This window comes from Trachypithecus francoisi, unplaced genomic scaffold, assembly GCF_009764315.1.
Source record: "Trachypithecus francoisi isolate TF-2019V2 unplaced genomic scaffold, Tfra_2.0 Lachesis_group16, whole genome shotgun sequence".
Taxonomy (NCBI): Eukaryota; Metazoa; Chordata; class Mammalia; order Primates; family Cercopithecidae; genus Trachypithecus; species Trachypithecus francoisi.
In genome coordinates, this window is record NW_022681461.1 from 90,294,714 (window position 1) to 90,322,557 (window position 27,844).

At 37.8% G+C, this 27,844-nt stretch overlaps 1 protein-coding gene across 5 annotated transcripts in view; it reads right to left on the reverse strand.

Annotated features, from left to right (window-relative positions):
* ZCCHC7 (zinc finger CCHC-type containing 7) overlaps positions 1-27,844 on the reverse strand; it is a 281,226-nt gene that overhangs the window by 53,808 nt on the left and 199,574 nt on the right. For all 5 annotated transcript variants that reach the window (XM_033238073.1, XM_033238075.1, XM_033238076.1 and 2 more), the window contains 2 exons: positions 2,385-2,428; positions 346-471 (listed from right to left, as the gene is read on the reverse strand). In XM_033238073.1, the coding sequence (XP_033093964.1) occupies positions 346-471; positions 2,385-2,428 (170 nt within the window). The remainder of the gene's footprint in view (positions 1-345; positions 472-2,384; positions 2,429-27,844) is intronic.

Consider the following 27,844-nt stretch of genomic DNA (forward strand, 5'->3'; position numbering starts at 1 on the left):
TTTTGAGACAGAATCTTGCTTTGTCACCCAGGCTGGAGTGCAGTGGTGCGATCTCTGCTCACTGCAAGGTCCATCTCCCGGGTTCACGCCATTCTCCTGTCTCAGTCTCCCAAGTAGCTGGGACTACAGGCACCCGCCATCACGCCCGGCTAATTTTTTATATATTTTTAGTAGAGATGGGGTTTCACCATGTTAGCCAGGATGGTCTTGATCTCCTGAACTCATGATCCACCCGCTTTGGCCTCCCAAAGTGCTGGGATTACAGGCGTGAGCCACTGTGCCCGGCCTCACCCTTGAGATTTTGAGTTTACAAATGTGGAAAGAAGCAAGGCATATTTCACGTACTCGTGGTAAGGGGCAGTTCTTTGATAAATGGCCACGTTTGTCACAATTTCTACAGATAATGTTTTTGTTGGCTGAATAGTATCGCTGGGTCCATCTTCCAGGTGTTCGGTTATTAGCTATCTGGGCCTAAGCAGAAAAAAAAAAATCAAGAATTAAAAAAATTGTTTCACTGCTAAATAAAAGCCATCTACTACTCTTGTTAAAGACAACTATAAATGAATAAAGATACATCAAGCTTCAAGTCAGTTCCATTACCTTGATAAAGAGAATTATTAGTTACATCTGTTCAACTTAGAACCTAGCCACAGGGGAACTTCACGATCTCTCTCGTTCTCTTAAAAAGAGGCAGAGGTCGGGCGTGGTGGCTCACGCCTGTAATCCCAGCACTTTGGGAGGTCAAGGCGGGCGGATCACCTGCGGTCGGGAGTTCGAGACCAGCCTGACCAACATGGAGAAACCCCATCTCTACTAAAGATACAAAACTAGCCGGGCTTGGTGGCGCAAGCCTGTAATCCTAGCTACTTGGGAGGCTGAGGCAGGAGAATCACTTGTGCCTGGGAGGCGGAGGATGTGGTGAGCCGAGATTGTGCCATTGCACTCCAGCCTGGGCAACAAGAGTGAAATTCCATCTCAAAAAAAAAAAAAAAGAGGTAGAAAACCATAAAAGGAGGTGCCATAAAGGTAACTCTACTGCTTTTTGTCTGCCCCTCCCGCCTGCTGAGTCTTTTATACTTCTCCATGTGATTTTTTTTTTTTTTTTTTTAACCTTTCTCTACTTATGTTTCAGATCTAGCAGGGGTACTGACATGCATCACTTAGACATTGTGGCAGCATTCAGTCAAAGCCACTGCTGACTTCTTTTCTTTCTTTTTTTTTTTGAGACAGTTTCATTCTTTTGACCAGGCTGGACTGAAGTGGCGCAATCTTGACTTACTGCAACCTCCGCCTCCCCGGGTTCAAGCGATTCTCCTGCCTCAGCCTCCCGAGTAGCTGGGACTACAGGCACCCACCACCACACCTGGCTAATTTTTGTATTTTCAGTAGAGATGGAGTTTCACCCTGTTGCCCCAGTCTGGTTTTGAACTCCTGACCTCAGGTGATCCACCCACCTCAGCCTCCCAAAGTGTTGGGATTACAGGCGTAAGCCACCATGCCCGGCCAGCCACTGCTGATTTCTATAACTGAATGTACACCATGCTTTTCTGAATGAGAGGCCTGCTTAAATTTGAGTTAGGGAATGGTGTTTTTATGACTTTGTCTTTTGTGAAGTTAGTACAGCTACCAAATATATCCCTTCTTTTGAACAGCACAGGGTTACTGCCTATAAGACTGGGTGATAATTTCTATAAAGGAATGAGATAATTTCTTTCCACTGGAGTCCTTTTAAGATCCATTCTGCCTACAGAGTGACCCAATTCTAACTGTCCCATATTCTAATCTAAATCTAGGATCTTGTAAGAGAATACCAACAATGCATATCATATGGAGTATCTAAAGAGGAACTGTAAATCCCAACCATGCTTTAGCTTGTTTGGTAGAATTCCACCTTTAAAAAAGTTTTCATCTTTTATTTGTTATTTAGCTGAACTGGCTAAGTGGACCACAATACAATCTAGCTATCTCCCAAAACCAAGTTATAAAATTTTTCTCTTTTTGTAGCATCTGCCACAATTAAGGCTAATAATTGACAAAGAAAAACACCTGCCACATCCTAAAAATAGACTAACCATTTCCTTACACTGAACAAGCAGTTATTTCCGGTGTTGATCTTTTTAGTGGTACCAGGCCATATGGGCTGAGAGGACTCACCACAGGAGAGAAGAAACAGAAAGGGAAAGGGGACCGGATGATTACAGCTATTAACTCACTTACAAAACTCAAGGCTGAACCAAGTTTCTGAAGAGTTAAATCACTCATATGCTAAAATCAAATGTGTTCTTATAAGCCACTTAAATTTATTAATGTTCCAAAAGTTATCATAATAAACTATGAGGCAAAGGAAATTATTATTCTGAATTTTAAAAATAATTTGATTTTACCTCAATGTCTTTGTCACTGATGAACCAGTTTATACCATCTTCTCCTACAAAACAAATAAAATATTACTCAATCATGGCACTTTTAAAGGACTTATAGATTGACAATAGATTACACAATTTATGAGTACTCAAACTGGACCCCAAAAGTATAGTGAGAAATGTTGAATACCTGAAATTCTTATTTTGGCTTTGTTATTAGTTATGTGGCACTGGACAAATACTTAACCTCTCTGAGTCTCAGTTTTCTGACCTGTGAAATGGGATAATAGTATTTGCCCTGTCTGCCTAAAAAGTCCTATGAGAATAAAATAAGGTATGTGAAAATACATTGAAAAGCATCAGACTATATACAAATACCAAAAAAAAAAAAAAAGAAAAAAAAAAATCAGTGAAGGGCCCAAAAATCCAACAGCAGATGCAGAATGAAATCTTAACTTATTTTATCTGACTAAAGCAGAGCTTTACTGAGGCAGTTGTTACAACTCTCCCATACCTCCAGGAAGACCCACAGGAGGGAGATGACTGACACTGGGCACTGAGACATAACAAAAAAATTGTGTAAATGAGATCCTTCTGTCCTTTGACTCCCTAAACTACCCCTTTTGTTAAGTTGGTATATAGCCCCTTACTTCTGGTTTTGTTTTTTTTTTATGGAGACAGGGTCTTGCTCTGTCACCAAGACTGGAGTACAGTGGTACCATCTTGACTCACTGCAACCTCTGCCTCCCAGGCTTAAGCAATCCTCCCGCCTCAGCCTCCTGAGTAGCTGGGACTACAGGAACGTGCCACCATGCTAGGCTAATTTTTGTAATTTTTTCGGTAGAGACAGGGTTTTACCATGTCACTGAGGCTGGTCTTGAACTCCTGAGCTCAAGCGATCCAACCCCTTCAGCCTTCCAAAGTGCTGGCATCTGTGGTGTGCCACAGCAAGAGGCATAACCCCTTACTTCTATAACCCTCTAAACTCTTCTTTAGAGTTACTGATATTGAGTGCTCCAGAAAGTGTGAATAAACCTTGTCTTTTCTCCAGTTAACCTGTCCAGTATCAGTTAACTTGTAGGCCCCCAATTTGAACTCAGTTTAGTAGAGGAAAAGTTTTTTGACCAAATGTGAGTATTAACTGTGTCCACTAGCTTTGCATTCTAAGTGACTTTCATTATAACAGTAAAAAAATTAGACTCTGGATAATATCTCACTAATAGGGTTAGGTTCTTAGCACTGTATTTTATAACATCAAAAACAGCAAAATAAAGGGAAAAAAAAGGAGGCCAAATATCCAGAAACCACTGACTGACCTTGTGGGGGAAATAATCCCCCACATATTTTTGAGTCAGCTGTTTTCTTTTCTTTCCACTGTCCTTTCACAAACGTGCAAATGGCTGCTATTCCTTTGGTCCACCCATGGCCAAGGGGGAAGGGACCTATGACTAATGCAGAAGCTAAAGTGTTGACAAAAGGACTGAAAGATCTTTTTCTCCCTTTAAAGCTAAGATTTCCTCTGTCCTCCTACCTTACTACTTTCCTCTATCTCAAAAACACAAATCAAGCTTGACTTGTTTCTTTGAAAGGCTTTTGAAGAGACACGAAGTAATCTACATTTTCCCAGGCTTACCAGGAGTAAGTGTCTAGAGACATATTTTTAAATAAAAAACTTTTCTAAGAAAACCATGAGGCTGCTTTAGAAAAAGACCAATCCATAGGTATGCAGAGATGCTGTGCTGATGATTATTTTGTTTGTAAAATTTGGAGGCTGTATCCATGTACTGAGAGTGGAGAATACATTAAATAGCAGCAGCTTCTATTCCTTCATCAACCATCCACGCTATTATTCTTTCATTCAAAGGATCCATGTATGGAGTATGCTTTGCTATAATTTTCAGAGCTGCTTTTTGTATCTCAATGTCTTTCATCATTAAAATTCAAAATGACCACTTGAAATTATGTTAACTATAAGACTGACTTAAAATTGTTCTTAAAAAATGAAATATAAGACCAATGAAATGCAAAATGGCAACTGTTACCACTCTCCAAATTTACATGTAAACAGAAAACAGTGAAAAAGGAAGGTTTGAGAGAGGAAGATTGACTCCATTCAGATTGCTTTAACATTTCTGTGGAATTCAATAATATTCTTATATACCATTGTCCCTCAGAATATATGAGGGATTGGTTCCAAGACTATGCTGGTAGAATCAAATCCTTGCACACTTGAGTTCCCGTCAGTCCTGTGGAACCTGCACATATAAAAAGTTGGCCCTCTGTATATGTGGGTTTCACAGCCTATGAAAACTGTATTTTCAATCCATTTTTGGTTGAGAAAAAGTTGCTTATAGGCAGACCTATGCAGTTCAAACCCATGTTGTTCAAGGGTTAACTGTACTAACAACTCCTCAAAAAGTTATATCATATTCATATTCTTACTATAGAAAATTCATCAACAAGTATACAAATTAAGTTTCAACAATAGATAAAAGCAGTATTTTTCAAGTGGTATATGAAGCAAAGACATCACCAGGAACACATAAGGCAATTCTTGTCCCTGCCATGGCTCCAAGGTTCCAGTTTTGATTTGAACCCAGTAATGACAGCAGCTTCCTGCCCTTAATCTTTACCTATTCCGTTTGTGTCTAAACTCAAAATCTCACCCCAAGGAAAGCTTTGTCCAGGGCAACTCCTCAGAACTTCCACAAACAGCAAATTCTTCAACTTGTTAAATTCTGGGTATGGTACTTGATAGAAAACTGGCTTCTAGAGTTAACTCTGCGGCTAATTTGCTGTGTGGTGTTGGGCAGGATACTTAAGATTTGTGGGTCTGTATGACAATGGGTTAGAATAAATGGCATCCATGGTGGCACCTTCTAGTACTAAATTTCTGATTCTAATTTTCTCTCATTACTGGAATCATATACATTGTCACGTAGTGTAATTTACCTAAATTAAATCTTCCAGACCTTTGCAACTCGCACAAGGTAATTCGCCTTAAAGAGGACTTTCCATGGGGCCCAGGAACACTCATCTTCCATGTGTCCACCACCCAATGCCATAGAATGTTAAATGGGACTGCCCTAAAGTGTAAAATTAAGACTGTCCTAAGAATGTCTGTCATCAACTCATAGCTGCTTTATAGGGTTGTTCTTGTTGATAACTGGGATTATGATTCTATTCAAATTTCAGAGCTGTGATCAAAGCAGTAGCTGATAATTCTTTCTTCGTATGAAATCAACTCTTTAACAAACATCTGTTGGAAAATCTATAATGAGCAAGGTGCTAGAGAGTAAAGAAAGATGAAAAAAGCTTATAGCCTTAGTAAAGTACAAGGTGACAAATGAAAGGAGAAAGAAGGAGTAAGAGAAGGCCAAACAAATGTTATGGTAAATTTAGAAGAATGGATAATATCTCAATTTTAGGGAGAGAAGGAAAAAAGTTACAGAAGGCAGAGCTGTAAAAGAAACTAATGGGCCGGGCGCGGTGGCTCAAGCCTGTAATCCCAGCACTTTGGGAGGCCGAGACGGGCGGATCACGAGGTCAGGAGATCGAGACCATCCTGGCTAACACGGTGAAACCCCGTCTCTACTAAAAAAATACAAAAAACTAGCCGGGCGAGGTGGCGGGCGCCTGTAGTCCCAGCTACTCGGGAGGCTGAGGCAGGAGAATGGCGTAAACCCGGGAGGCGGAGCTTGCAGTGAGCTGAGATCCGGCCACTGCACTCCAGCCTGGGCGACAGAGCGAGACTCCGTCTCAAAAAAAAAAAAAAAAGGCCGGGCGCGGTGGCTCAAGCCTGTAATCCCAGCACTTTGGGAGGCCGAGGCGGGCGGATCACGAGGTCAGGAGATCGAGACCATCCTGGCTAACATGGTGAAACCCCGTCTCTACTAAAAAAATACAAAAAACTAGCCGGGTGAGGTGGCGGGCGCCTGTAGTCCCAGCTACTCGGGAGGCTGAGGCAGGAGAATGGCGTAAACCCAGGAGACGGAGCTTGCAGTGAGCTGAGATTTGGCCACTGCACTCCAGCCTGGGCGACAGAGCGAGACTCCATCTCAAAAAAAAAAAATTAAAAAAAAAAAAAAAAAAAAAAGAAACGAATGAAGTGCAATTTACACGTAATAAAATGTACCTATGTAAAATTACAGTAGGATTCAATTTGACAAATGTATACACCTGGGTGGTCACTATGAAAATCAAACGTAGAACATTTCCAACATCCCAAAATGCTACTTTGTGCACATGTGCAGACAATCCCCCACCTAAGGCAACCACTGATTTGCCTTCTCTCAGGATAGATTCATTTTGCCCGTTCCAGGACCTCACATAAATGAAATTATACATTATGTACTATTTTGTGTCTGTCTTATTTCCTCCTGAATATTTTTGAGATTCATCCCTGTTATTGGGTATTAGCAATTTGTTCATTTTTTTTATTACCAAGCAGTATTTCATTGTATGGATATAACAATTTGTTTAGCTATTCATCTGGTGATGATATTGATACAGTGTGAATATGTCCCGGCCGAATCTCATATTGAATTGTAATCCCCAAAGTTGGAGGTTGGGCCTGGTCAGAGGTGACTAGGTCATGGGGGTGGATCCATAACCTACAGTCTTATTTTTTTACACTTTCCCCCCATCTGTGGAACTATTCTGCTATCTTTATTACACATACATACAATTACTGCATGTTAATTATGAGAAACATCTTTATATGTGCATGGTGATCCAGAGTCTATAAATTGCTTTAAATATACATTTAGTCTTCAGAGCAACCCTGTCCATTATGCTGATACTAATGTTCACTTTTTTATGTGTGTGCTTTCCAACATAGGGCAAAAAAGGGCAACTTGTATTTTGTGGGAGATGCAGTGGTAATTTAGCTATTTACTGATATGACTGCATTCACATTTCAAATGTTATGGGGAAGAATATGGGCTAGATTTCTGAAAGATAGAAGCTAGTTCACCCCATGCTTTAGTTATACTTATTCTGCTTACATTTGGCTGTGTTAGAAGAGCTGAAGATCATCATTCCTTTACTAAGAGAGTAGTTACAGATAATTACAGAGCTGGTTATCATGACCTTTAGGGACAATCTGACAGAAGGTAGTAGCTAGGAAAATGTATTTCCAAAGATCACCAAAGATTATTGAGACAGAGGGCTCAGTTCAGCATATCTAGCTGGTTATCTACAACGCAGGTGCCAGAGACTAAGAATCATTTCCTCAGCCTAATTTCCATATAGCTCCTTCCTATAAGGAAGCCATAGAGGCCTTACATTTTCCAGATATCCTAATTTGTTACATCTAAAATGGTAAAACTCATTATTATATTTCACCAAAAGGTAGGTATGATTCAGCATATAATGAACAACAATATTCCACAAATCAGTGGTGAATTTGCCACTAATGGTGATTTAAGAATGTACCTTAAAGAGTGAAAAGTTTCCATTTAACAGTGTCAAGTTAATTTTCAATAAATATTTACTGAATCTCTCTCATGTAAAAGACATTTTGGAGACAGAAAGATGTCTTAGACATGGTGCTTGCCCTCAAAGAATTTACCATACAGTAGAATAGTATGTGCTATCTAATGCTACCTAAAAAGCATTACTGTGCTAAATAACCATGATAATTGAATTTTTAACAATAGAAGGCTAATTTAATTAACATCAAGCTTTTAAAAAGGACAAGAAGCATATACTCTTTGGGAAAATGAGCTATTTAAAAAGCAATACTGAATTCTGCCTGTGAGAAATTAACTTATGATGACTACATCACTAAAACCGTCTCCCATATGTAAGATAGCTTCTAAAATAAGTGTGGGCCAGATGCAGTGGCTGATGCCTGCAATTCCAATACTTTGGGAGGCCAAGGTGGGAGGATTGTTTGAGCCCAGCTCAGGTAACATAATGAGACCTCATCTCTCCAAAAATAACAACAACAACAACAAAAACCCACAAAAACTAGCCAGGTATGGTGGTGCCTGCCTATAGTCCCAGCTAATCTGGAGGCTGAGGTGGGAGGATGGCTTGAGCCCTGGAGGTTGAGGCTGCAGTAAGCCAACATGGTGCCACTGCCATCACTGCATGCCAGCAGCCTGGATGACAGAGCATGACAACCTTCGCAATAAATAAAGAAATAAATAAAACTAAGTATGTAGGTCTGTTAGCAACTGTTCTATTCCCAAATAATCTGTGTGTCTATACATTATAGACTGTGAGCTCATGGTTAGAGATTGGGAAAAAAAGAAACAACAGCTGGTATATACCTGTAATCCTTAAGGAACCAAAACCTTGGATTTTCTCAATATCTATTCCTGTACTTGCATCATAAAACCAAAACTCTCCCTGATCTGAGATGGCATTCTTTCAATGCTCTAAAACACAGTGAAATGTTAAGAAAAAGAAAAAGAAAAAAGGAAAAGTAGAAAAGGTTGTAAATAACTCCCACCAGTTAACCTGAGGTTAAGTAATTTGGGCAATTATACCATAAAAGTAATAGCATAAAAATTATTGTCCACACTTCCTTTTTATACATCTTTTTTACATTTGTAATATTTTAAAACAAAAGGTCATGTCTGTAATGTGCTTTTCCAGTTCTGTACTTTTGCTCATGGCATTCCCTTGATCTCCAACACTGTCTCCCTTTTTGCCCAATTTTCCAACCAACCCAGGACAATTTTCATAATTGCGAACTCTGAATATCTTTTAAGGCTCAGCTCCTCAAAATCAATGTATTTAGGTTGGTGCAAAAGTAATTGTGGTTTTTCCCTTTGAAAGTAATGGCAAAAATCACAACTACTTTTGCACCAACCTAAAATAAATAGAAAATATTCAGCAGTTTTCTCACTTGACCTCTAGGAGGCACTTAAAATTCTCTTGGCTGATAGAACAAAATGCTTTCCTATCTCTTGTCCCCCTTTATGGTTTCCTCTTCACTAGTTACTTGGTATACTCCATTCTTTACCCATTTTCTTCTATAATTTTTCTCCCAGATTATGTCATATATGCCTATAGTGAGAACTACCAAATTTGCTTCTCTAGTCACGTCTTTTCTTGGCTGTCTCACAGGTATTTCAACAAACTCATAATCACTAAAATGGAATTATTTTCTCTTCCTTAAAAATATACAAACAAAACCCGTACTTTCCTTCCTTGTATCTCTTCAATCTCAATGACTTGCACCACAGTCTGTTTCCCAAACCAGAAAGCTCAGCTCAGGTTCTCTCTCACTTTTCATATCAAATACTATCAATAGGGTATCCAAAATAGCCTCAATGCCACGATTTTAGCCCAGGGTCACTTAATATCTTACCCAGATTATTAAAATATCTTCTGACTATCTCTATTATCACACACTGCTTTTCATTCCACTGCTACTGAAGTAATTTCTAAAACAGAAATGTGAATACATTCTGCCCTGAATGGTCCCTTGCTGCCTACAGGATACACATAAAATTCCTTTGTATATTATACAATGTGCCTTTCATGATTTGGCCCTTACCTGTTTCTCTTGCTTCATTTTCCTGGTCCCAATGTTCCAGCTAAACCTAATAATTTCCCCAGTTTCCTGTTGTTCTCTGCAGCTATGCCTATACGTTTATTCTCTGGAACACCTGAATTCACCCCCAATTCATCCCTTGGAATTGGGATATGGCCTTCAAGTCCCTACTCACCTCCACTGAAGTCTTATCTGGTACCCCTTCAAAAGCAGTGATGATCACTCACAACTTTGTAACATCTGGACTTTAACTGTGTAATTTCTATCTTTGTATCTTCCAAACATCAAAGCATGATTGCTTAGTTACCATAGGTATTCATATTTACTGAATGAATTAATAACATTTCTATCTGCTTTGAACTGCCTCTAGTAGTAGAAATATACTCTCCTTCAGTCATAGTCTGAAAGCATCTCATCTGTATTTTCAAGGATCCTGGGCACTTTTAAACTCTGTATTAAGGGCTATGTCAATAAATATTTTAATTCCCTCTCTATATTAAAGTGCTCTATGGACTGAGACCATATCTATTTTATCTATCCAGTTATCAGCATAATATCTTGCATACTGTGAATAACATCAGAAAATAAAATTGAAAAGAAAAAGCAAAAAAGGAAACATTCATATGGACAACTGTATGAATAAGTACTGATCTGAATTGGGGCACATAAGCCAGTAAATAATTTAATGAACTGTCATTATATAATAAAAATTCAGTAAGACAGTTCTCTTTGTTTAGGGAAAAAACCTACAATTTCTGTAATAACCAGTTCTTAAGAATTAAAATGAACTTTAAAAAATAACCCTGCCATTACTGAAATAACACTGTGGTAGAAATAGAATCCACATGAAATAAGATAATTGCACGTTTATAGATAATCATGCTTGTACCTAACCAGTGTTTATGGATTTAAAAAGATCACACAAAGCTGCCAGATATTTATGTCATATCCTTTCCTGAGCCTAACTCCACTACACGAGATAACCCCTTGGGATCTTTCTCACTTCTAATAAGCAACTGAAACAGCCACAGATGAAGTTACTATTCCCAACTTCATCAGCAGCATCTGTTTTCAACGGAAACTTTTGAAATACACACAATGCCACATTCAAATCCCCTGAGGGCTATGCCACTTTATTCACTTGCATTCTTCTGAAACTGCTCCCTTTTTCTGTCTTGGTTTTCTCAAATTTATACTTTTCAATTATAACAGTGGTCACAAAACTGTTTTAGTCATTAAAATTTTTCACTGTATAAGTGGCAACAGTTTAAATAAAACACATTTTAATAGCAGAATTTGCAAGTAAAGCATCAAAATGTTCACCTTATTTTAAATCATATTAAATTTGCCAGAAACAATTTTTTATTTTTAACATGTGTGTAAAAGAAATGGAGATTTCTTTTTTTAGAGGTAGAGGAGGAAGAAGAAAGAGGAAATAAATACAGGTGCTTAGCAGAGGGTTATACAGAGCTTTTGCTAAGTTATTAGTCATATTAAGGCCTTTGTCTATAGAGAGAGAAGGCCTCACCTCCCATTACCTCTGCTTCAAACGTGCAGTCAATGAACCACCTGGCTTACAAAACATTTATTCAGAAAGTTAAAATGACCCTCAAATCATACTAAGAAACAAGAACAGAAATGGGAAAATTTATCAACAGAAACAGTAAATGTAACAAGATTATGGAAGTTGTTTTTTCTTCCTTTAAATATATCGAATATGGATGCCTGTTCCCCACCTCCAACCCTCCCTGAAAGGCAAAAAGAAAATATACCACATGTATATTTATCTGTAAAATGACAAGCACAAATAAAACCCATTTAAAAATGTTTTTTCTTTTTAATGGGTTTCTATGTTTAAAAAAAATTTAGTCTTTTTCAGCACAGCTGGGAATAATGAATAAGTAATGACAAAATTATTCCTAGGACGATGAAACAGTATAGTTTTCCAAGGTATGGCAGGAGGCCATGAGGTATCTTATTAGATTTATAAAAGGGTCCAATGTATGAAGAAAAATAAAACTCTTCTCTAGTCTTTGGAAGACCTTAAGAAAGAATAGAAGTATGTCCTATCAATTTTTTTTTTTTTTTTTTAGTAGAGACGGGGTTTCACCGTGTTAGCCAGGATGGTCTCGATCTCCTGACCTCGTGATCCGCCCGTCTCGGCCTCCCAAAGTGCTGGGATTACAGGCTTGAGCCACCGCGCCCGGCCCTTTTTTTTTTTTTTTTTTTAAAGAGACAGAATCTTACTCTGTCGCCCTGGCTGGAGTACAACAGCCCTATTTCAGCTCACTGCAACCTCTGTCCGCCTCCTGGGTGCAAATGATCCTCCCATCTCAGCCCTCCAAGTAGCTGGTACTACTGTGATGCGCCACCACACTCAGCTAACTTTTGTATTTTTTGTACAGATGGGGATTTGCCATGTTGCCCAGGCTGTTCTCGAACTCCTGGGCTTAAGTGATTCACCTGCCTTGGTCTCCAAAAGTGCTGGGATTACAAGCATGAGCCACTGCACATGGCCTCAATTCTTACAAATAGTTAGAAACGTCAAAATAAAAAAAAATCTCAAACTAAAATTGGGTCCAGTAAACCTGATGGTATATTCAGGGTTAAACTAAACATTACAATTATTCCCAATATTTACCATTTGTTTATTATTCAACAAATACTCAGTTACTATGTTGCAAGCACTATTCTAGATGCTTGGGATATATATATCAATGAAAAAAATAGACATTGCTTTCCTTGATAGAACTTACAGTCTAGTGGGAAAGTGAAACAATTAAAAACCAAACATATTAAATATGTAAATGATGTATGTTAGAAAGGCATAAGAGCTTTGGAAAAAAGAAAAAGTAGAGCAGGGTAATGGAAATTGGGTATGGGTTACAACTTTACATAGGGTAGATAGAATATCCTTCATTGACATTTTAGCAACAACTGAAAGGAGATGGAAGAATCAGTCATGTACTTCTGTGGTAAGAGCATTCTAGACAGTAGGCAGAGCCAAAGCTACATTTTTAAGGCAAAAATATTCCTGATGTGTTTAAGGAACGGGCGAGAGACCAGTATGGCTAGAGTGCAGAAAATGAAGGGAATGTGAAGATAAGATTACAGAGGTATTGGTTTATGAAGGGCTTTGTAGGCCATTATAAGGATTTTGACTGTTACTCTGAGTGAAACAAAAAGTCATAAGAGTAATATGATTTGACTTATAACTCAAAGAATCACTACACTGAGAAGGAAAAATAGACAGGAGGGTCAAGTATAGAAGCAAGGAGGTCAGTTAGAATGTTACTGCAGGCCGGGCGCGGTGCCTCAAGCCTGTAATCCCAGCACTTTGGGAGGCCGAGACGGGCGGATCACGAGGTCAGGAGATCGAGACCATCCTGGCTAATACAGTGAAATCCCGTCTCTACTAAAAAATACAAAAAACTAGCCGGGCGAGGTGGCGGGCGCCTGTAGTCCCAGCTACTCGGGAGGCTGAGGCAGGAGAATGGCGTGAACCGGGGGGGGGGGGGGCGGAGCTTGCAGTGAGCTGAGATCCGGCCACTGCACTCCAGCCTGGGCGACACAGCGAGATGCCGCCTCAAAAAAAAAAAGAATGTTACTGCAGTAATTCAGTCCAAAAAGGATAGTACCTCTGACCAGGGTGGAGTACTGGGTGTGCTGAGAAGTAAAGGAATTCTGAATATAATCTGGAGGTAAAGCTAATAAGATTTGTTGAAGAACTGGATATTAGGGTAAAAGAGGCCAGGTGCGGTGGCTCATGCCTGTAATCCCAGCACTTTGGGAGGCTGAGGCGGACGGATCACAAGGTCAGGAGTTCGAGACCAGCCTGGCTAACATGGTGAAACACTGTCTCTACTAAAAATACAAAAAATTAGCCGGATGTGGTGGTAGGCGCCTGTAATCCCAGACATTTGGGAGGCTGACGCAGGAGAATTGCTTGAACCTGAGAGGCAGAGGTTGCAGAGACCCGAGATGGCACCACTGCACTCTAGCCTGGGCGACAGAGCAAGATTCCATCTCAAACAAAAACAAAAACAAAAAAAAGTAAAAGAAGAACACAGTAAAAGATGACTACCAGGTTTTTGGCCTCAGCAACAAAAATGATAATTACTGCAACTAAAAAATGCAGAGGAACATGTTTTGAGGGAAAGATGAATTTAGTTTGGACAGGTTGGATTAGCAATAGGATTAGAATATTCAAATGAAGATGTGGAATATGCTATTTGATACTAGATTATGAGTCTTAAGTTTCAGAGACAGATCTGAACTGGAAATATAAATTTGTCAATTGTGGCATGGAGACGGTATTCAGAATAGGACTGAGCGAGAGTACCAAGGGTTTGAGTGTAGCAAAAGGATAGAACATGAGCAAGAATTTAGGAGTAATCAGTGAGGTGAGAGGAAACTTGGTGGGGGAACAGGTCAGTGCCCCATAAACCAACTAAAGACAATGTACTTATCAAAGAAGAAGTGTTATCAATTATAGTAAATGCCACCAATAGCGCAGGTAAGAAAAAGACTGAGAACTGACCCTTGGATTTATTAGGAAAGTCACTGGTGATCCTGTTAAGAGAAGTTTGGGTGGAATGGTGATGCAAAAACCTGGCTGGACTAAAAAGAGAACTGAAGGAGAGAATCAGGGGCAGTAAGTAGACACATGTTTGATCATTCTGATCACAAAAGAAATATTCATTCACCATAATGTGGTACCCTATCTCCTTAAAAGTTCTACTTTCTATTATGGCAACACATGACTTGGTACAGAAGGAAGAATTTGTATATTAGATGCATAACAAAGCACCAAAGCTACTTGGGTTTCAATTTAGCTCCAGAGAAAATATATACATACATACTTTTTTTCTTGAGACAAGGTCTCACAATGTCACCCAGGCTGGAGTGTAGTGGTGCAATCATGCCTCAGTGCAGGCTCAACCTCCTGGGCTCAAGCAATCCTCCCACCTCAGCCTCCCAAATAGTTGGGACCGCAGCTGTGTACCACCATGTTTGGCTAATTTTTTATATTTTTGTGTTATATGGGGTTTTGCCATAATGCCCAGGTTAGTCTCAAACTTTTGGGCTCAAGCAATCCACCTACCTCAGCCTCCCAAACTGCCTGGATTACAGGCATGAGCCACTGCACCCAGCCTCCAGAGAGAATATTGACAGAAGTGTCTTTAAGTACAAATGGTTAAAGTTTTTTTTTAACCATTTAAACTCACACTGTGTTGACTTTCATTTCCAATACATATAATATGTCCTGATAAAAACCAGAATACTTTTAAGGAGCAAAAAAGCTGTAAAAACAAGAAAAACCTTCATACTTGTTACATATTAAAAAAAATTTAACAAATGCCATTGATCAAATGTAATTAGGACTAGCTACATAAAATGCAAAAAAGGTATTTTTTTGTGTATAAACACATATTATATGTATATACACAGAGAAATAAAACAGTTAAACAGTTTCTACCTGTTTTTGTGTACTTCCTTTTCAGATATTGTTTGCTTAAGAATCTTGGCCTCTGTTACTGTCTAACTGGAATTCACAAAACTCAATGACTCATGGTTTTCAAAGCTTAGGCCAACGTTTGCAGAACGAAGTTGCTTTGTTATTATAGATACCAATGTACCTATAATAAGTATTACTGATTTAAAGTTGAGATTGCCAGAAAGAAGCAAGAAGGCATGAGGGATTGGAAATTATTGCATAAAACTTGATGTTAAAAGGAAAACAACTTTAAAAAAACCTCATCCTAGTTGATTGTGTGCTTTTGTACAAATGTTCATCCTAATTTTTGAATTAATTTTAATGTATGACACCTCAAAGAAAATATGTACAATACATAAAGAATGTTCTTTTTCACATCCCACTAACAGACTTTTCTAGAGAAAGAAAATTATGGCTGGGCATGGTGGCTCATGCTTGTAGTCCTAGCTACTTGGGAGGCTGAGGCAGCAGGATTGCTAGAGCCCGGGAGGCAGAGGTTGCAGTGAGCAGTAATTACACCACTGCACTTCAGCCTGGATGAAAGACAGAGGCTATGTTTGAACAATGGGAGAGAGGAGGGGAGGAAAGGAGGAAGGGAGAAAGGGAGAAAGGGAAGGAGGGAGGGAAGGAGGGAGGGAAGGAGGGAGGGAAGAAGGGAGGGAGGGAGAGAGAGGGGGACGGAGGGAAAAAATCAAGATTAAATTAATAAAAAAAGAATATAGGACATAAAAATAGCTAATACATATAAAGAGCTTATTCTGTGCCAGGTACTAAGTTAAACATTTATGTATTTTTCTTTTTTTTTTTTTGAGACAGGGTCTCACTCTGTTGCCTAGGCTGGAGTACAGTGGTGTGATCTCGGCTCACTGCAGCCTCAAGACTCCCCGGCTCAAGAGAATTCTTGTGCCTCAGCCTCCTGAGTAGCTGAGAATTCAGGCATGCACCACCACACCTGGCTAATTTTTGTATTTTTAGTAGAGATGGGGTTCCACCATGTTGCCCAGGCTGCTCTCAAGCTCCTGATTTCAAGTGATCCACCCTGGCCTCCCAAAGTGCTGGAATTATAGGCATGAGCCACTACGCCCAACCTATATTTCTAATTTAACTCTCATAACAATCTTATAAAGATAGGTATTACAATTTTATTTCACAGATGAGAACAGGTGAGGTTTATGAATTCATAAAAATATGAATATTTAAATAATTAATACCAAAAATCTTCTCAGTGGCAGACTAGAGGGTTCAAACCCATGTTTACATCCAAACCATGCTCTTAACCAATATGCTATATAATCTCCCTAAATTATTTTATTAATAGTGTTCTCACTTTCTCTAATAATAAAATTACTGGTACTCATTTCAACAATATCATTTTATCATGTAGCACATGACAATTACTAATGTGAAAACTTGTGTTTAAAATTGCATCTTTCTACTTTTAACATAGGACTATTTTCTGATATGGATATGAATGATGGTATCTGAAGTTATACTAGTCTTCTATGTAGAGAGAAACTTGACTGAGGTTTTATAAAAATAACGCCCCAAGTTTCTACTTGTGGTTAACTTTTATTATATAATTATACCAGGATGTAAGGAGAGAGGAACCAGTTCCATCTTCCTCTCCACTGTATCTCTATCACCTGTGTGGTGTTTGTCACATAGTAGGTGCTCAACAAATACTGCTTAATGAATAAATTTTGAAGAAACAAGTGATTTTCCTAAACATATGCCAATTTAAAAAAATCTTTAACAGTCAACTGTCATCTGTCTGAGACACTGGTTAACTCTTCTATTTATATAAGCAGCAACTAATAAGTATTGATTGATTTATAGCTTGATCAACTAGCAGAATAAATATAAATTTGATTTTTACAAAATTACATTCCAAAACAACAATATAGCATATTATAGGCAACTGGAATACTTAGACCCATTCCCCAAAAGCCTGCTCCTAAGTTATGATGCTAACAACCTATTTACAGTACGACCAATATAGAAAAATAAGAGAGGAAGAAGAATAGAACAAAAGACAAGAAAATGTCAGGAAATGGCAGAAGAAAATGAGAAAGAGAAATCATTTCAAAAATACCATCTCAAGATAAAAAAGGGCAGTTTATAAAGAAACACCAGGTATGAATAAAAACCTAGGTTCTTCCAAGACATATTGAGTAATTATGTATTACACATTTTCTCTTTCTTTCAGCTTCAATTTCTCATTTGTGAACATAAATATAGCCCTACATGATCTCTAAGTTAAATTTTTCTATAGAAACCAATTCAAATGGTATCTGCTTCCTCAAACTTCTCAAACAAAAATCCAAGCGCTGGATATCTGGACAATATTCTCTATTAATTCTATTGTCTTTCAAAACATCAAAATCTCTATATAAATAAATGAAATGCTCCCCCACCAATCTCCTTAAGCCACCCATACTAGAAAGAATGAAACACTTAAACTTTTTATAACAAAACTTCTAATAAAAAGGAAATTTAAAAAATTAAAGCCTAAATTTGTACATAGAAATATGAATCAGCAACATATGTGAAACATTTGTTAGAAATGTAAATAGTTCATGCCTCCTGGGAATACATACTAACCTACACTCCAGAAACAGACTATGGCTATTTATAATCCCTATGCAGTATGCACTATTGAGGCCTACAGGGAAGCTTTAAAGCTGGATTTTTCAACAAGGCTCACAAGTCCTGAGGTTAAATACACATGAATTACGGATGTTTAATCCAACTTACGATACCATCTTTTCATATTTAAAGCAGTTTCTCTTATACAGAAAAAATACAAAATACATGAGCTGACCCTAGCAGAAGCTCCTGAAGAGGTAATATAAAAATCAGTTTTGTTTTTTTTTTAACCATTTAAACTCACACTGTGTTGACTTTCGTTTCCAATACATATAATATGTCCTGATAAAAACCAGAATACTTTTAAGGAGCAAAAAAGCTATAAAAACAAGAAAAATCTTCATATTTGTTACATATTTAAAAAAATTTAACACACACCATTGATCAAATGTAATTAGGACTAGCTACATAAAATGCAAAAAAAGTATATTTTTTGTGTGTATAAACACACATAAATATGTATATACACAGAGAAATAAAACAGTTAAACAGTTTCTACCTGTTTTTGTGTACTTCCTTTTCAGATATTGTTCGCTTACAGTCTTGGCCTCTGTTACTGTCTAACTTGAATTCACAAAACTCAATGGCTCATGGTTTTCAAAGCTTAGGCCAACGTTTGCAGAACAAAGTCGCTTTCTCTCTCTCTCTCTCTCTTTTTTGGTGGGTACAAGTAGGGGGACCACAGGAACAGTTAAATTCATGGCATGGCTGGTCTACCACACAGTCGGGGGAATTCTTTAAATAGAGCCTGTCACTCTCTTGGCCCATCAATGGGATTTCCTTCTCGAACTGCTGATTCGTTCAGGTACACAACAGAGGAAATTTCAGTTAACCTTTGTTTCACCCCAGGGAAAAATCTGTCTGAAAGTATAAAATGAATAGATTAAAAAAAAAAAAATAAGCAGCTCAGCCACAGGGCCATTCTCTTAGTGTTCACTGCAGCTTAACTTAAACAGTAAAAAGGGCAGTGGAATGTTTCACTTCCAATGGAAAATTCAAGCACAATATAGAACTTGGGAATCTAGTTAGTCAGAGTTTATTTTGATGACTAAACCAAACCAACTGTACTTTCTGTTTTAATAAACTTGAAAATTTCCCTTCTGATAATTTTACAAGAGTCAGAATTTTTTTCTTATATCACCATTACTACTATGATCTGAGGTGCCTATTAACAGAACTGTATACTAATTCTTCTCCCCAAAAAAGTGACTCTTAGGAATATTTTCAAATAAAAGTATATTATTAAAGTCATAATAGGAAAACAGGAAAAATAGGGGTCAAATAAATTAGAACCCTGTTAAATTCTCCCCTATTATTCTTTTCAAAACAGAAAATTCAAGTAAGGAAGGACAAAAGGAGAAGCCTACTTTTCCATTTTAAAGTTTTCTGTTTTCAAACAATAGGAATACTTGAAGAGGCTATAGTTAAATGTAGATATGTAAAATCTTGGGGTATGGAGCAAAAATACAGAAAATTTAATTTAAAATTTGTTTTCTCCTGAAACTATGGTAACTTTGATTGATATATATTTTTCTACAATGATGAACATAAATTTTAGGATGTGCTGGATAGACACTGACTACCGATCTTTGTTTCTCCCAAATTATTTCTGAACTCCATGAAAGAAAAAAGAATTGTGCTGTCAATATCTTTCATACATATTATCCCATTACTATTCTTATCTATTGACTGCAAGCAACTACACCAACTCAATATAATATCAAGAGCACGCATGGGTATTAAAACAACGGAAAAGAAAACAATCGAATTTAATAGCATCCTAAGTCACAACCCAAGAGGAACTGTTAGTAGTAGCATGATTGAGGTGCTTCAACATCTTTCTCCCCACCCCACCCCACATCTCCATCTGGCATTCCACTAATTTGGAGGCTACTCTGCCTCTGGAACAAATGCCATTTTCATTTAAAAAAAAAAAAAAAGATTCAAGGTCTCTTTGACTCTTTTCTTATCCTCCCTCTCCCCATTTTTTAAAAAGCCAGAACCAGGCTAGAATGCAGTGGCAAAAACATGGCTCACTGAAGCTTCGACCTCCTGGGGGCAAACAATCCTCCTGCCTCAGTCTTCCATGTAGCTGGGACCACAGGAGCACACAGTTACACCCTGGTGATTTTTAAATTTTTTTGTAAAGATGGGATCTCATTTTGCCCAGATTGGTCTTGAACTCCTGGACTCAGGTGATCCTCCTGTCTTGTTTAAACATTTTTTTTTTTTTTTTTTTTGAGATGGAGTCCCACTCTGTCGCCCAGGCTGCAGTGCAGTGGCATGATCTTGGCTCACTGCAAGCTCCGCCTCCCGCGTTCACATCATTCTCCTGCCTCAGCCTCCCAAGTAGCTGGGACTACAGGCGCCCGCCACCATGCCTGGCTAATTTTTTGTATTTTCAGTACAGACGGGGTTTCACCTGTTAGCCAGGATAGTCTCGATCTCCTGGCCTCTCGATCCACCCGCCTCAGCCTCCCAAAGTGCTGGGATTACAGGCGTGAGCCACCGTGCCCGGCCTTGTTTAAACTTTTAAAAAATCATGGTGAAATACAGAAAACATAATATTTACTATCCATCTTTACCATTCTTAAGCATACCGTTCAGTCATATTAAGTATATTCAAATTGTTTTGCAACCATCACCAGAACTCTTTTCATCTGGCAAAACTGAAACTATTAAACAAGTTAATATTTTATTTTTGATAGAAAACATGGAGGGCACATTCTTAGTCTACTGACATGGCCTCAAAATCCTGAGACTGGAGCTGATTCCGAAGAAAATGAAAAGCTTATTACTCAGCTCTCAAAAGATTTAAGACAGAAGAGAATTAAAAGTTGTAAGGAAGTTTGAACTCTGGTACCTTAGGAACCATACACGGGAGTAGGAATAAAGTGCATGTCTTGGGAGGCCGAGACGGGTGGATCACGAGGTCAGGAGATCGAGACCATCCTGGCTACACGGTGAAACCCCCTCTCTACTAAAAAATACAAAAAAAAACTAGCCGGGCGAGATGGCGGGCGCCTGTAGTCCCAGCTACTTGGGAGGCTGAGGCAGGAGAATGGCGTAAACCCGGGAGGTGGAGCTTCCAGTGAGCCGAGGTCGCGCCACTGCACTCCAGCCCGGGCGACAGAGCCAGACTCCGTCTCAAAAAAAAAAAAAAAAAAGAATTTAAATGCAGAATATTAATGAATATTTAGCTGTATTTGCATACTGTAAAAACCAAAGGAGGTCATAATTCAGCTGTTTTATGAGAGTTCTCAGAACATCCTTAGCCAACGAAATAAAACCTGCCAGGTAAGTAGGTTGGTTACAGGTGGTGAAGCCATTACTAAATGTGTACATGCTGAAGTTAATGTTTACAGACAAGCTTAAGCATTTCCTTTCCTTAGCAACTGCTAGTCCTGAAAAGCATTTCTGTAATACAAAATGCCATACCAAACAGTGTAAATACATCTCTCAAAATGAGATTCAAAATGAGAGTGATACAGTACAATCACATGTGATAAAAGATGTATTTACAGAGACTTGAGGAATATTTTCTCAGTTTATTTTCTGAAAATCTGTTTTGTGTACCAGCTTGACACTATATACGAAGTGGAGACTCATATATGCTATATTTAAAGAAGCTGCACATAAAGAGTTTATAATTCATATTTTTTCCTAAATATGGGAGAAAAATTCAAGAGGAAAACACACACAAAACTGAAAGAATTTCACCTCTATGTCACAATCTATTTGTGTATTTTTCTCTCTTTTTAATAGAAGGATATTAGAGGGCAGGTGTTGTGGCTCATGCCTGTAATCCCAGTGCTGTGGAAGGCCGAGGCAGGAGGATCACTTAAGCCCAGGAGTTTTGAGACCAGCCTGGGCAATATAGGGAGACCCTGTCTCTACAAATAATTTAAAAATTAGCTGGGCATGGTGATGTATACCTGAAGCAGGAGGGACCTTAGGAACTATACATGGGAGTATATATTAGCTATAGCAGATATTAACTCTACTTAGAGTTAATATCAGACAATTTATGAAAAATGTAAGAAACTTGTAACCATATGATTTTATTTACCTGCCCATCCCAGTCCTTTCTGATATAGCTGCCATATGTATTTATGTATTACATCTACACAGAAATCACCCAATGTTACTTTATCTTTGCTTTCAACATCATATACATTTTAAACAAATTAAGAGGATAAAAAAAGACCTCAGTCTGGAAGGCCAAGGCTACGGTGAGACATGATTGCACCTCTACATTCCAATCTGGGTGACAAAGCAAGACTCTGTCTCAAGAAAGAAAGAGAGAGAGAGAGAGAGAGAGAGAGAGAGAGAGAGAGAGAGAGAAAATCAGAGAATCATCTGTAACAATTAGCTAATCAAGCAGTAACAAAAAAATTTTACTGAATTTTTAATTTAGCAGTATGTTATTTAATTTCCAAATATTTGGGGACTTTTCAGATTTTTTTTTTCTATTGATTTCTAATTCTATTGTGATCAGAGAACTTTCCAGATTTTTTTGTTATTGATTTCTAATTCTACTGTATTCAAATAACATACTCTAAGATTTCAATCTTTTGAAGCTAATTTTATGGTCCACCATATGGTCTATCTTGTTTAATGTATACTGGAAAAGAATGCATATTCTGTAATTATTGGATTTTGTATTCTATAAATGCCAATTATGTCAAGGTGGGTGGTATTACAGTATTACTCTGATCTTCTATGTCCTTACTGGTAGTTTTAATCTACTACTTGTCAATTATTGACAAAGGCACTCAGACTTCTAATTATGCTTGTGGACTTCTCTATGATGAGGAGATCCTTTAATCCTATCAAATTTTGTTTTTATCTGTTTTGAAGGTCTGTTTGATTCCAGTACCTTTGTTGTGGACTTGATCCTTTTATCTTTCTGAAACATCCTTTTTTTTTTTTTTTGAGACGGAGTCTCGCACTGTCGCCTGGGCTGGAGTGCAGTGGTGGAATCTCGTATCACTGCAAGCTCTGCCTCCTGGGTTCACGTCATTCTCCTGCCTCAGCCTCCTGAGCAGCGCCTGCCACCCCGCCCGGCTAATTTTTTGTATTTTTAGTAGAGACAGGGTTTCACCGTGTTCGCCAGGATGGCCTGGATCTCCTGACCTCGTGATCCGCCCACCTCGGCCTCCCAAAGTGCTGGGATTACAGGCATGAGCCACCACACCCGGCTGGAAACATCCTTGTTTACCTCTGTTACTACTATTCTTTGTTTCAAAGTCTACTTATCTGATATTAATATGACTACTCCAGCTTTCATATACTTATTTTTAGCCTTTTAATTGGAGTGTTCTGTATATATACAATTAATGTAATTATGTTTTTCTAATATAATTTTTTTTTTTTAAATTTATAGAGATAAGGTCTTGCTATGGTGCCCGGGCTTGTCTCAAACTTTTGGGCTTAAACGATCCTCCTGCCTTGGCTTCCCAAAGTGCTAGGATTACATGCATGAGCCACTGGACCTGGTCAGATGTAATTATCAATATGTCTACATTTAGATCTTTCAATTACTGTTTTTTGTTACTCTGTCCTTCCTTTCCTCCTTTGGAGTAATTTAATATTTTTCAGATTCCAATATAATTCCTCTATTGGCATTTTAGGTTTATGTCCTTATGTTTGTCTTTTTTTAAAGCGTCTATTCTAAGAAGTGAAATATACCTTTACATTTTCAGAGTCTACTTAGAGTTAATATCATACAATTTATGAAAAATGTAAGAAATTTATAAACCCATGATTCTATTTACCTGCCCATCCCAGTCCTGATATAGTTGCCATATGTATTACATCTATGTATAAATCATCCAATATTACTTTTTTTTTTTTAATTATACTTTAAGTTCTAGGGTACATATGCATAACGTGCAGGTTTGTTACATAGGTATACTTATGCCATGTTGGTGTGCTGCACCCATCAACTCGTCAGCACCCATCAATTCATCATTTATATCATGTATAACTCCCCAATGCAATCCCTCCCTCCTACTTTTTTTTTTTTTGCTTTCAACATCATATACATTTTAAACAAATTAAGAGGATAAAAAAAGACAAGGTTTCCCTTCATTCCTTTTTGAAAACAGGAGTTTGAGTTGGTATATCATTTCCCTTCATCCCAAATAATTTACTTCGGCATTTCTACTACTGCAGGGTAGCTGGCAACACATTCTTTCTCACTTTTAATTTTTTAATAGAGACAGGGTTTCTGGCAGGCTGGTCTCAAACTCCTGGCTTCAAGTGATCCACCTGCCGTGGCCTCCCCAAATGCTGGGATTACAGGTGTGAGCTACCGCATCTGGTCCTTTCTCACTTTTTAAATCTAAAATAATCTTCAAGTGGCATTCATTCCTGAGGGATAGTTCTGCTGGATGTAGAATTCTTGATTCGCAGCTTTCCCCAAAGTTCTCCTTCCCTAAGCACTTTAAAGATGGTGTTCTACTGCATTTGGCCTCCATTGTTTCTAATAACAAGTCAACTCTCAGTTTTATTATTATTCCTGTTACTATTTACAAGATTTTTATTGTTATCATTAGTTTTCATCAATTTGGATATGAATCTCTTCGATATGTACAATTATATCTTTCACTAAATGTGGGGAATTCTCTCCCAATTATCTTTTTAAATGTATTTTTGGCCCCAGTTTCCTTCTCTTCTTCTGGGACTCAAATGACACATATTAGGTCTTAATATTGCTCAATGAGTCACTAGGGGGCTACTCTTTTGCATTTATTTTTAAAGTTTTCTTTCTCTCTGTTTTTCAGATTGGGTGATTTAGATCTTCAATTTCACTGATATTTTCAATCTGTTATTAAGCTCATACACTGAATGTTTATTTCAGATATTACATTTTTCAGTTCTAAAATTTCCATTTACTTCTTTTATAGTTTTATTTCTCCAGCAAGTTTCATACTTGTTATTTTATTGTATGCCATTTTGTATCCCTGAGCATAGTCATAATTAATAACAGCTTTAAAATCCTTGTCAGTCATTTGTGTTGGCACCCACCTGTATGTAGTCTGAGCTACTTGGCAGGCTGAAGTGAGAGGATCACCAGAGTCTGGGAGCTCGAGGCTGCAGTGAGTTAAGATTGCATCTATAAATGGTCATTGCACTCCAGTCTGGGGGACAGAGTGAGACTCCTACCTCAAAACAAAACAAAACACACACACACACTCTCTTTTTTTTTGTTTTCTAATTGCTATATCTGGGTCATCCCAGAGTTAGTGTCCCTTGGCTGCCTTTTCTTGAGTATACATCAAAGTTTCCAGTTTCTTTTTATTTATGTCTGGTAATTCTGGATTGTATTCTAAATCTTGTAAATGATACTTTTTAGAGGCTATGGATTCTGTTATGTTCCTCTGAAGAATGTTGATGTTTTGTTCAAGGATCAAATATTTGACAATCATTTATATGCAGAACTTGGGATCTCTCTCTGAGAATTTCCCTTCACTTTCCAGGTGCTATAGAAACCTCTATTTTCTGATTCCCCAAATCAGTAAGAATTGGGATTTCTGAGTTCTAATCACCTCCATGGTGTAGCCATTAGTAACTGCCCTCAAGCATAAAATCCTAAAAATAAGAAAGTCATCAAATGCTTTTTCTTTATTCTAAATGTTGACTTCCTATGAGTTTCTGCCCACTCTGGTTTGGTCTCCAGTGCTTTCAGATAGTTTATTTTATTATTTCATTTTATTTATTTTATTTTAGAGATGGGGTCTTGCTATGTTGCCCAGGCTGGTCTTGGACTCCTGGCCTCAAGCAATCTTCCTGTATGAACAGCCCCAAATGCTGGGATAATAGGCATGAGCCATCCCGGTCTGGCCAGATTACTTTATGTTTTTAAGTATTAAAGTATGCTTTCAATTGATGTGTGTGTGTATAAACACTTAGATTTTATGTACTAAACATTTATAGTATAATGCTTTGTCCAGAGTAGAATTACCTGTGGGAAAATTGGTACATTATGAACAATTCTGCCATTACCAGTAGCAGAACTCTGAAACTTTTTGGCATGGTGTTGTAATTATAATCTTTTTTTACAAAATCTTCCACTCTTCATTCTTAGCTCCACTCACACAAAGAATGAGTCTCTACTTGGTGCATAGTAAAGTAAGCACAGTAAGAGATGTTCTACAAATTATTGTTGAATGATGAAATATGGGAAAATGAAAATCATCAATAGGCACTAAATGTCCCTAGGAGAGAGAAGTTACTTTGGTCTGGAGTGATTAGCAATTTTTCACTATTTAATAAATCTTGTTTTCTTATTGGAGGCAAAGAGATCTACACTTGGTTTAAAATATGATGCATGTAGAGGGGTTAGATTATTTTTTATTATCTCTTCTCATTTCCTGGATAAGATACTCCAGTCATAAGTTTTATTATACAAGGATCTCATATTCAGTATAAATCCTCTACATCAGAGAAAATATTACATTTTAGTTCTCTGGGCAAATTAATTATGATTTACTATTTTAGGCAATCTTCTAAATTCCTAGGATAATTATATAAGATTCTAATTTCCAAAACATTCATTTGCAAATAGCTCATGAATACTACCCAATTTCCCAAAAGACAGTATGAAAATGAGCACCCTAAATGATGAGGAAGGCAATTAACATCTATTGAGGGACTGCTAGGTAAAAAGCTCTATAATAAGTGCTTTATCTTATTTAATCTTCTCAATTACCCAATGACATGGATATTATTACCACCTATTTACAGATAAGTAAACCGAAGCTCGAAGCTGGCCATGGTCACATAGTAGGTAAGTAATGAATGAGCATGAATTCAAATTTGATAACTTTTGACTACACTGAAATAAAGTACTTCTGTTCATCAAGAAACAAAACAAAAAAACACCATTAAGAAAGTGAAAAGGCAAGCCACAATGTGGGAGGAGATATCTGTCCAACATAGAAAGAACTCATGTCTAGAATACACAAATAACCCCTCCAAGTTATTAAGCCAAATAAGTAGAAACTCCAGCATGACTTAAATAGGTCATTTACAAAAGAGGATATCTAAGTGATCAATAAACACATGAAAGGTATTTGACTTCATTTAGTCATCTGGTAAATGCATATTAAAGCCAAAATAAAATACTACTATCCCCCTACCAAAATAGAATTAAGAACACTAACAATATCATGTGTTCTCAAGGATGCAGACAATGGGAACTCTCATACATTCTTGGTTATAATGTAAATGACAAAACTACTTTGAAAAAAAGAGTTTGTTGGCTGGGCATGGTGGCTCATGCCTATAATCCCAGCACTTTGGGAGGCTGAGGCAGGTGGATCACCTGAGGTCTGGAGTTCAAGACCAGCTTTGGCCAACATGTTGAAACTCTGTCTCTACTAAAAATTTAAAAAAAAAATTAGCCGGGCATAGTGGTGTATACCTGTAATCTCAGCTACTCAGGAGGCTGAGGCAGCAGAATCGCTTGAACCTGGGAGAAGGAGGTTGCAGCAAGCAGAGATCACGCCATTGCACTCCAGCCTGGGCGACAAGAGTGAAACTCTGTCTCAAAAAAAAAAAAAAAAAAAAAAAAGAATAAAGAGTTTGCTATTCCACACTAAAGTGGAAGATAAACATACCATAGGGAAAAACAATTCTACTCCTACATATATTATCTGAAATTAACTCAAAACATGCATATTAAAAGAAACACTGGTTAACAATAGCCAAAATGCTCACTTTGAGCAGAGTGAATAAACTCTGGTATAGTCACAAAATAAAATACCCCACATCAACTAAAAAACTAAAAAACAAACCACAGCTTTCTAATGTTTTATTAAG